The sequence below is a fragment of the Paramisgurnus dabryanus genome, chromosome 13 (genome assembly GCF_030506205.2).
Source record: "Paramisgurnus dabryanus chromosome 13, PD_genome_1.1, whole genome shotgun sequence".
NCBI classification, from domain to species: Eukaryota; Metazoa; Chordata; class Actinopteri; order Cypriniformes; family Cobitidae; genus Paramisgurnus; species Paramisgurnus dabryanus.
The window spans coordinates 8456651-8468352 of NC_133349.1; the positions used below are offsets into that span (position 1 = coordinate 8456651).

Here is an 11702-nt window from a genome sequence, read left to right on the forward strand (position 1 = left end):
TGCCAGATGAAGCATGTAGTAATGTATCTTGTTTGGCCAGGATCTTTAGCAAATCCTATGCAAATCTTTTTGTTCTAATGCAAAAAAAAATCATTTTGAGAGTCAAATCTGTCTCAACTAAAATAAGAATTCCAACACAGAGCTGATTTTAGAGAAAACAAGACAACCACAATCAAAGACATCAGGTAAGATATTTGACTTTTATAGCCGAGTTTTTGTTTGGTACAACTAAAATGTCAAGAGAAGCATCTTGTTCTTGATTTTATTTACTGTATAGAACAGTAAGTTAAATTCAGTCATTTCTAAAATTGTTCTCTCAAAAAAATCTATCTATCTATCTATCTATCTATCTATCTATCTATCTATCTATCTATCTATCTATCTATCTATCTATCTCTGCCATAATCTTTCATAATTTCTGTTTCATTCTGTCAACTAACAACAACATTTCTGCCAAATTCCTAATAAAAAAAGAATGCTTTTATTTACATTTATTTGCAGAAAACTGAAACCGGAAAAACTAACAAAAAGATGCAATGTTTTTAGATCTTGAATACTGCACAGAAAACAAGTTTATATAAATTTTTAAATAACACAATGCTAATGGTTGACATGTATTTTAGAAACAATTCAAATGTGAATATTTGATGAAATAACCTTGATGTTTTATCACATATTTCAATGTTTCACGCTCTTAGTTTTTTTTAGTGCTGTTGGCTGACTTTATTGTCACTCCGAAAGTTTGGTTTTGTTGAAATTACACTAGACTGAAATGATCACAATACATGTAGAAATGGTGATTAAATCCAAACCGGATTGGTCTCTTTTTCCACGACTGTATAATAATATAAAAATAGAAATTTTATTTATCCCAAGTTCTGATGTTTGCTGCGTTTACATTGATTAAATCTGAATTTTCCTACTGTAAGACATAATGACCAATTCACACTAGTAATAGGAATTCTTACTCTTTTTAGTCATCTCGATGATTCAGCTCTATCATAAGGTTCTTTCGACTCCCAAACAGCTGTTCCCGGCCACATATGACTTTTAAATTCAGGCAAATTTCTCATTGTTTTGACCTTGGATTTAATGTGTGCACATACATCACTTAAATTGTTCAAATGTAATTATACTAAAGCCTATAATTTCCTATATATATAATGTTTTAAAAATAAGAGGATAAAGAGATGACGTGTCTTCAATAAAATGCTCTTTTTGTTGGGTATGGTAAATTAATGATTAATTATTCTAAGAGAAAGTTGAAGAACAATTATAGAAATGTTATCAATGAAAGAATTTACACTGTAATGGCTTTAAATTCATACTGGATGACTATGGCACACTACTGCTGTTGCTATTATAAATACAATTTAAGTGCCATTTTATTTTATATAAATATATGCTCATATCATTTTGTCATTTCACCTTGTGGTCCTTTGTCTTTTCTTCACTAATACAGCATCAAATTTGAGTTCAAGACAGAGATTCAGTCATGTTTGCTTTTCTTCTGATTATGTCAATGTTTAGCCAAGGTAAGAAAAATAAAACTTTACCATTCTTTACACTAAAGGTTCTACCAAAATGTTTCTTCGCAACAATGCTATTCGATAGTCATAAGAACTTTTTCCACTACAAAGAACCTTTTGTCTTTGGATGTTTAAGGCTCTTTATGGAACTATCCTACTCAGTCTCATGTAGATGCGTATACATGGCACAATTCAAATTTGGTGTGCATATGATACGCCACTCCTTCCCATTCACTTAAACGGTGCATCTTTTTTTTTCGTTTTATTTATTGGTTTCTCATTTTTTTGTTCTTTAAACCATTTTTGCTTGGGTTTAGGGTTACATTTGAGATTTGCTTAAGGAGGTTATTTAATATACAGGTTTCTCCAGGCCCGGATTAACACAGTGCTCCAGGGTGACATTTGAAGTGCCCCCCAAAACAAATATGTATATCTGGTGACTTTGGGGGCCATTTTAGTACAGTGAACTCATTGTCATGTTCAAGAAACCAATCTGAAATGATTCGAGCTTTGTGACATGGTGCATTATCCTGCTGAAAGTAGCCATTAGAGGATGGGTATGGTGGTCATAAAGGGATGGACATGGTCAGAAACAATGCTCAGGTAGGCCGTGGCATTTAAACAATGCCCAATTGGCACTGACTGAAAATATTTGGAGCGCCAACAGAAAATTTAAGGCACACCTTGAATCAGCCTGCAATGCAATTACTCACATTTTCCCAAAATAACTGCATTACTAAACATACTAAATGTACTGATGTAGACTTTTACTCTCATCTACAATGTTTTTTGTGTTATTGTAGGCTAAAGGTTCTCCAGCTCTTTTTATCTTTCACGCCTGCAAAATTAAACGCCTAATTTTAAACCCACGTGTGCATGTCTTCTCGCGGTTCTGAGTGAGATTTGTTAACTTTACTTGGACTGCATAGACCCATCCTTAGATCCAACTGAGCGCATGGTGACATTAATGCGTCATGCAATGGAAAGGTTGAAACCCGATTGCGCTTTCTGTACTTTTGTCACGGGTGATCGCATCTGCGGGAGTACTTGTAAAAAAACATTTTGGTCGCAGCCTGGAGCCCTTGGTCCCCCCCATATTGCCTGGTGCCCCAGGGCACTCACCCAATCCCATCTATGGATAATCCGGCTCTGGGTTTATCCATGTTTTGGTCTATATTTAAGCCATGCTTGGCATTAGAATTGGGGTTTGGGTTAGGATATCATTTTTATATAACAAAAAGTTGTTTTATTCCTAAACCCAAGCGAAAATGGTAAAAAAAGCAAAAATTGAGAAACCAATAAATAAAACGACAAAAAAAGATGCATGTTTAAAGCAACACTAAAGAGTTTTTGCTCTTTGCTCCACCTACAGGTTGGAAGCGTAATTATCCATTACCACTGTCGTAAATACTGCAGCATAGTTGGTTCTGATTGGATTGTACGTCTGCCGTAAAGCAAGTTTTTGTAGTTTTCACTCGAACTACAAGACTGTTTTTTGGAAACGTTATCTTTGGTGTTGCTTTAAGTGAATGGAAAGGACTGGCGTATGCACGCCAAATTGGAATTTGCCATATGTATTGCATGATTTTCACACTTCATGCTATTTATGCGAAACTCTGTGAGACTGGGTTCAACTATGTTAACAAAAAATGGTTTCATTTACACTGGGGACGCTGGGGACATGTCCCCACCACTTTTTGAAATGGCTGATTTTGTCCCCACCACTTTTTGAAAGCATTTGCTTAAAATGTTCTGAAAAAATCAAACAATACCTGTGCGACTTACACTGCAAAAATGACTTTCTTAGTATTTTTGTCTTGTTTTCAGTAGAAATTTCTAAAAATTCTTAAATTAAAAAGCTTTTTCTTGATGAGCAAAATGACCTAAGAAAATAAGTCTTGAGCAAAAACTATACAATTTAAGTGAATTTGTGATTAAAACAAGCAAAAAAATCTGCCAATGGGATGAGAAAAAAATCTAAAAATAAGATTTCTTTTTCTTAAACACTTAATTTAAGCAAAAAATTTTCACCCCATTGGCAGATATTTTTGCTTGTTTTAAGCACAAATTAACTTAAATTGTAGAGTTTTTGTCTAAAAATGTAACTTAGTTTATTAGGTAATTTTGCTCATCAAGAAAGTACATCTTGATTTAAGAATTTTTAGATATTTTCTATATCTGAAAACAAGACAAAAATACTAAGAAAAAAGTCAGATTTTCAAGAAAAAAATTCTAAGTATTTTTGTCTTGTTTTCAATAAAAATATCAAAAAAATATTAAATTCAGATGCTTTTTCTTGATGAGCAAAAATCTAGTTTTTAGACCAACGATATCAAATTTAAGTGATTTTGTGCATAAAACAAGCAAAAAATCTGCCAATGGGGTAAGCAAATTTTTCTTGAATTTTTCTAGAATTTTGTGTTTAAAAAAAATTTTCAAGATTTTTTTGCTTACCCCATTAGCAGATTTTTTTATGCACAAAATCACTTACATTTGATATTTTTGCTCTAAAAATAGACTTATTTTCTTAGGTCATTTTGCTCATCAAGAAAAAGCATCTTAATTTAAGAATTTTTAGATATTTTTACTGAAAACAAGACAAAAATACAAAGAAAATGTTTTCTTGAAATTTTTTTTTTGCAGTGTACGACTGGTTTTTTGGTCCAAGGGTCACATATGTTGCGTTGTGTGCTTATGGTGTGTTTTCTTTTACAAATTTAATGAATTTCTTTGTTATCATTTACTTAACGTGCTGCTGTTTTCTATAGTATGATGCCTTGGTGATGCTTTGTTCGGTTGAGCTGGTGTTGCAGGGACTGTTTCATGTGCAGTCAACATTGTTGAGGGTTTTATGCTGAGTATTTTTGTGTTGTTGACTGGCCTACGCTATGCCCATTTTTGATGTGCCGTTATTCAATATTTTTCCCGTCCTGCTGTAATGTTTATTCATCTGATCTTTTGTCCCCACCACTTTTCAACACAAACTGACGCCCCTGTGTAGCACCTTCATTTTTAAGAGTGTGTGGGTTTTTTTGGATGCAGGATTGCTGTGATTGTATTGATGCCTGTGTGATTTTTTTTTATGCTCTTTTATATTCCAAGGTCTCACAATAGTGAGCTATGGTGACAGTTTCATCACAGCATTTCCAGAGAACCTGGGTTACTTTTACCCAAACACTTCTAGAAGTCTGAGAGTCACCGCCCTACTTGACGGCACTTCTGTCAACATTTTCTACAACGGCGGCAGCACACCAACACAGACAAACATGCAGAAAGGCCAAACCGTACTTGTGGGGTTTCCAACATCTGTAAATCAATTCGACTACTCCACACAATCTATCCGAATCACCAGTGACAAATACATTGTAGTACATTCTGTCAGTGGTACAGATGGAGTTAATAATAAAAGTGTCCAGACCAATGTTGTTCAACCTGATGAAAATCTTGACACACATTATTTGATCCCTTCGCTGAACTACCCAAACCTTCTTGCAACGTTTGGCATATCCCAGCCAGACATCGCTTCCAAAAGATACGGCTCGATCAGACTGATCATCATCAATGCTGAGGACACAGAGAACAACATCACGTTAGTCAAAAACATATCAGGCCGCATTCAAATAGAAAGCTTCACGATTCCATCATTCCAACTCATCCAGTTGCAGGTCAATGCTTCACTGATGATGGTTAACTCGAGTAGTAAAACAGCTTTGCTGCTGACTCACCCGTGTCTAGAAAAACCAGGCTGTACATGCAGCATGATAGTCAATCAGATTCTTCCTGTGAGATTTCAGGGGCAGAACTTTGTTGTGCCCTCATTTCCAGGTATAACCCAACGACAGTTATTAACGACATCACGTGACAAGGCAATCTCACCCTCTCAAAACAATATCAGCTTAACGGCTAACTTAGCAGGGCTTCAGTCAATTTCAGATCCAGATAAATCTCAATATGTAACCGCATCGAGTAACGTGTCCCTAAGACTGATCAGCCCAGGACTTTTCATTGAATTGATTCCAGAAAACATGTTTGCCGCCTGCTACCTGCTCCACTTCTACACAAACAACAAGCAGGCCATTGTGATTGCTAAAACTGACAGCAAAGATGAAGTGCACGCGGGTACAGAAACACTTCAAAATGCTGTGTGGACTGAGATTCCTGACACGGAGTACTCTTCAGGTAGAATAACTTTATCTGATACATCAGTTATGACAGTTATCTGGCATCCAAGCTCAAAGATTGCGGTTTATATACTGGAAAATACTCAAGAGACCATTTTTGGAGGCCCAGCTATACCTATTAATCTAAAACCGGGTAAAAATACTTTTTTTCAAGATTTACATTTATATCCAATTACTGCTGATTTAAAATATTAAATGGTTGTAAAGCATGTCATTGTGATGGTTAATTTTTTTATTTGTGCCCTAAGATAAGTCTGGCTGTGTGGTGATTCCTGGAGAGTTTAAAGTCGGAGAGCAGCCTCTTAAATGGGCCGAGGCCCTACATTTCTGCGCAAACGACCAAAGAGAATTTGCCTGTCCTACAGATAAAGCCCTCCAGGTGGATTTGGCCAATAGTGTTGATACAACAGATGCGGAGGGTTGGATCGGTCTACGCCGTAGTCTAATGACTACAGAGTGGTCCTGGAAGAAACAATCATCATCATCATCATCACCATCACCACCTGTGACTTATGTTAACTGGGCCGACGGGCAACCACAGGACAAACTGAAGGGCTTTTGTGCTTCATTGTCACTGGATGGTACAGATGATTTCAAATGGAAAAGTACAAAGTGCTGCGAGAAAAAGCTTCCTATCTGCTACAAGCCCCCAACAACCATTGTTCCTTAAACCTAGCCATCTGAAACAGAAAACATTCCTTAAGTTCTCATGTATATTTATAGCACCAAAATTAGGGCCGGGACTTTAACGCGTTAATTAAGATTAATTAATTACACAAAAATAACGCGTTAAAATTTTTTAACGCATTTTAATCGCACTTATTTTTGCACCGCGGAACATTTCTCATGAGTTTCGGCGGACCGATTATACTGGAGCACCAACTAGCGTTCATGACTTCACAACAAACCACAGTGAACATGAACCAAGAGGCTGATGAGATCGCTTTGGTTGGCCCCGTGGATGGGAATTTTTTTATAAAAAACGAACGGATGTAAGCGTCGATAAAAGCATGGTTGTGTGTAAGCTATGCAACAAGGAATTCACATATCACCGCAGCACATCGAGCATCTCAATGCAAAACATACAGCAGCTAGCGTGGACATTAGCCCGACTCCGGGCACAACGACTTATTCGGACGGGATTAGTTTTACATAGGGATGTGGGGTAAAGCAAGTTTTTATCAGAGCTTCTCGGTGATTTTAGTCCAGTCCGAATGCTCCATGTCAGTAATCATTACGGACAATGTCAGTAAAGATTACGGCGTCTTTTACCTTCTGTAAAAAGGTCCGGAGAAATTACCTCAGGTAATACAAATCCAGTGCGAATAGACCAGCTGTAAATATACACGTAAATCGCGTCATTTCCTTTTAATTTGCGGGTTTCTTTTAAATATAAAAGCGCTTAAAGAAGCGTTTACTTGCGTTCTAGACGGAGAAACAAGTCAGTTACTGAATAAAACACGACACAAACTTTAAAAAAAAAGTCAAATTTACTTCTCAGAGGCATGGAACTGTTTATGAAACTGACGTTCTCCCCAAACTGAAATTAAACACAGTGTTTCGCGTTTTCCTTGTCTGTGTCATGTTGTTTGCACATCTGATATCTGGAAGCAAGGTAACGTGCACGTGAAGACGAGAGGTGACGCGCTGCGCCAACGAGTTACCCCTCCCACTTCTGAATGTTTTACAGAGATTTCTAATCCCGTCCGAATTGACCATTAATATTACCGACGTCCTGTGGTAAAATTACATTACGCCATCTACCCCTGTAAAACCAATCCTGTCCGAATAGGGCTCAATAAACAATATTTTGTTGCTTAAGCTTATGTATTCAGTCATTATTCATGGTAAAATCCATGTAAAAAATTACTTCTTAATGTTCTCAGGTCAAATATTTATATGCGATTAAAATGCGATTAATTTAGATTAATTAATTACAAAGCCTCTAATTAATTAGATTAATTTTTTTAATCGAGTCCCGGCCCTAACCAAAATATATCATTCTGTTTTTTTAATAACTACCTGTTGTCTTAACTGGTAACAGTCTTTGTAGTTTCTGGTGGGAGATACTAAAAATCAATGTCGTACACTTGTAATCCACTATCAGAAAATTATACCTAATACATTTTTTGATAGAAATACATTTGTAATGCATGTAGGCTACAGAGACATAAGCTGTGTGTGCTTCAAATAATGCATGAATTAGCAGCCAGACAAAACATAATTTAATCTTCACTCTTTAGGATGTTGTAAGATTTATCAGCCTATTCATGACTTCATTAACTACTTGTCATGTGCACGTAAACCATGGAAAGCTTGAAAAAGCAGGCAAAAGCATGCAAATCAATCTTAGTTGGGTGCTTGACCAAAAAACATAATAGTATAAAAATGCAAAGTCGTCAACACCAAAGCTCCCAAAGTATCAAAAAATTTCATTATTAAAAACTATTGCATGCCGTAAAGCTTTGCTTTTGATACTTTTGGAGCTTTGATGTTGCTGACTTTGCATGCTTATACTATTAAGCTTGTTCATTTAGTCATTAAGCTTTAAAGCCTTTAAGGTGATAATATTTACACTAAAATTGTAGGTTTTACCTCATTATTATAACTTCATACTATAGCTAATTGGTTTCACTCACTGGGGCCTTTTATTATATTAAGGCATGATTATGTAAAGCTGCTTGATACAATACATGCTGTGAAAAGCGATGCAAATAAATTTATTTAATCATGTTGTAATGTAACTGTCCCTGTGTTCCATTTGGAAGGGCTCATTCCTACGCCCTTAGATCTAGAGGTAGTTGCACAATTATGTCTCATACTGTGTAGCCTATTAAAATACAGGACATGACAATGAAAACGACGTAATTTTCTCTTTATCCGGAGGGGCTGTTTATGTGTTGTCCCAAATCGCGTTACTTCCTGATCTCCAACGCTCGATGGCGCTGTGTACATATAAACGATTGACATGATGAATCTTTTTACGCACTCGCCCTATGAAACTAACCATGGTTTAATTACAAATAAAAATATGAGTTAAACTAGAGTCACTAGAATAAAACGCCAAAAATGTACTGCGTTTTACTAAAGGAACCATAGTTTAACCATGTTTCTGTGGTAAAACCATGGTTTTACAAATTTTGATTATTAATACGCCATGGTTACTTATGGTTACATGGTCACTCTATCCCTAAAAAAACCTTTTAATATTTTTTTTTACATTTTTAATTAGCGCAGAAGTGTAAAAAATCCAACGTATAAAAGTGCTACTAGTGACATGATTGGTCAGATTACATTCCGACTGAAAAGTCACTTAAACAAACGGGCACATATGAGTATGGTGGTGATTATTTACTATTAGATTTCGCAAAATATAGTAAAACTACAACTCCCACGAACTCTTGCGGCGCTTTGCGACGGAGTTTCACATTAACCGGCAAAACTTGAACTGACGTCACACAGTGTAACACGCGAGTTAGCAAGCTACAGTATAACATTCGAATCGCATTTACTGAAGATTTAATTATAGTAACCTCAGCGATTTTAAGGAATATTTGAACTTCTTTGAAGAGTCTCAGAAGCTCACCGCTGTTTAGCAAAAGCCTGCAGCCATTTGATCGTGCTAACCAACTGCTACCCTACCACAAGGCAAAGTAAGTTTGTGCAAAGACTCACATGCTTCTGTGTATATTTATCAAATAATTTACACATTTACGGTACGTTTGCCTTGTGAGAAAGTTTCTACTGTCTCTCAAACCTAGTTAAATAAAGATGTATCCTTCCAGTCATTGACGTGAAGATAGGTTTTCGTTGTGCATATTTGTTTATGTCGTTTACTTCACAACACACAGATAAAAAAAAGCTGAAATACTTGCGAAATTAGGCCAATATGTAAGCTTTCTGCATTTAAAATACAAAAACCACTAGCTCAGTGTTATGTGTTTTATGTCGCTAGAGCGATTTGAAGCAGTACTCTCGCGAGAGTTTATGTCATACGACGATCCAACTGCGCAGCCAGTGAGGCATCCGGACTCCGTTTTAGCTTTTATCAACCCATACTTGGGGGCTTACAATATAATTGAACAGTTACAAAGCTTAATTTTAATAATTTTAGCTTAATTTATTGCTTTTTCTAAGATACATTTATAAATGCTACATGTCCTAATTTAGACTTTCTGGCTTAATATAAACCCTGTCTGTGACTTTTTGTTTGTTTGTTTCCTGTATCTGGTTGGCATGATTACCTAAACCCATGTGCCTGCATTCTAAAATGTGAATATTGCTTATTTGTCCCCTTCCATTGCACAGATAAAGTCTAAATGACATGGAAAACTACAGAAAAGCACGCACTGTGGAGCAACCGTGCCCGTGTCCGTTTCCTAACCTTCCCAGCGACACACCAGAAATTAGGGTAAAAGATGGCAGCAAAATCCGCAACCTGATGAGGTTTGCCTTGAGCCGTATGGAGGGTAAGACAGCCTCAGCAGAACAGGTAGGCACCCAAGAAGGTTCAGAGGTGACGACCGGGTCGGAGGAGAAGCTGTGCCGGCAGATCGTGTTCACGGGTACGGGCCCCAGCGTGGCTAAAGCCATCACGTGCGTGGAGATCATGAAACGTCGCGTGCACGGCCTACATCAGATTACCACGCTGCTCTATCGAACCATCCAAGAGGTCTGGGAACCTTTGGTGTCTGATGCAGGGCTGGACAGTCTCACGGTCAGTAGGAATGTGCCTAGTATATGGGTACTGCTCTCCAGAGACTCACTTGACAGCAACCAACCAGGTTACCAAGCACCAGGTTCCTTCGATGCCCTGTGGGCACAGGCTCTCAAAGAGGAAGCAGGCACTCAGAGACATGGCCAACGGAAAAGAAAGGGAGGAACGGGGACTGGTAGAGGAAAGGGTATGCGCAAGCTCCAGGGGCGAACGGGAGAGACACGTAAACCTCCAGGTCATTCAGGAGGTGGGCGTGAATGAATGTTGCATACTTCATACTGACTCAAACGTGTGCTCATGTCCTGTTATGCAGTTATATGCATATATGTTTTTCATAAAGGATGGTGTTTTCTCCTTTTGTTTGGAAAAACTAGTAAGCTGATTATAGAAAAATGTTGCAAGCATGTATTTTTGTTAAAATATTTTATTGCAGGCAGAAGGAGAAAGGCTTTTATGTTGTCCAGCAAACATGCTTTAAACAAAGCATTTTTGGGTTATTCCATAGGTTTTTCTTTTTGATTTATGATACCAAGTTAGACACCAGAGTTTTTTTCAACGACCGTACCCCTTATCTGAAGGTGTGGCCAAAGTGACACATTATCGTACATGTAAGAGTTAACAAACCACATATCTTCTTTTATATTGTGCATACTTGTTTAGTAGATTAAGAAAATGTGTGCAAAAACTGGGTTGTTTTGAACCAATTGAAGGGACAAACCCAACCATAGGGTTAGTGTAAAATTTTAGTATATCTGTAATGAAAGTAAGTAATTGATCTTGATTTGTCACTGATCCCACCTTCATTTTATGCAAAGGATAAGGAAAGTTCATCTATTTTGAATGTCAAATGTTTGTGCAAAATATAAACATTATTTTGATTAAAAGGGGGAGGGCTGTGTATTTTCCTTATTTTAATGGCACGACTCAAAGCTTGAGTCATGTGCATTAAGAGCTGTTTATCATTAATAGTTCATTTGAAATTAATTTATACTGTTTGGTTATAATTTGGGCCATTCCAGCATTGGTGAAATGTTTATAGTCAAAGCTAGACTTGAATTTCAGGATGTTTCAATATTTATGAAAGAAATTAAATTACAAACACGTTGAAAAAAGAACATAATGGATTAATATGGCCAAAAATTGGACAGTTCTAGTGACTTATTTTGAGTAAATAAAGTGTGGCTTCCTGTACAGTGCTGTTGAATGTACGTCACAGTAACATTTGTTTGCGTGTTCTTTGGGAATTGAACATGGGAGGACACTATGAAACTTGTT

General features: G+C 36.8%; 2 protein-coding genes across 2 annotated transcripts; both read left to right on the forward strand.

Annotated features, from left to right (window-relative positions):
• Window positions 1-147: 147 nt before the first annotated feature.
• On the forward strand, window positions 148-6426 carry LOC135789033 (IgGFc-binding protein-like). The gene is made up of 4 exons (XM_065298603.1): window positions 148-185; window positions 1463-1535; window positions 4632-5843; window positions 5959-6426. The coding sequence occupies exons 2-4, from the start codon at window positions 1496-1498 to the stop codon at window positions 6378-6380; spliced, it is 1674 nt and encodes a 557-aa protein (XP_065154675.1). The 5' UTR covers window positions 148-185; window positions 1463-1495; the 3' UTR covers window positions 6381-6426.
• Window positions 6427-9153: 2727 nt separating this feature from the next.
• rpp25l (ribonuclease P/MRP 25 subunit-like) lies at window positions 9154-11560 on the forward strand. Its single transcript, XM_073811546.1, has 2 exons — window positions 9154-9363; window positions 10019-11560. The coding sequence occupies exon 2, from the start codon at window positions 10035-10037 to the stop codon at window positions 10686-10688; it is 654 nt and encodes a 217-aa protein (XP_073667647.1). The 5' UTR covers window positions 9154-9363; window positions 10019-10034; the 3' UTR covers window positions 10689-11560.
• The last annotated feature ends 142 nt before the right edge of the window (window positions 11561-11702 follow it).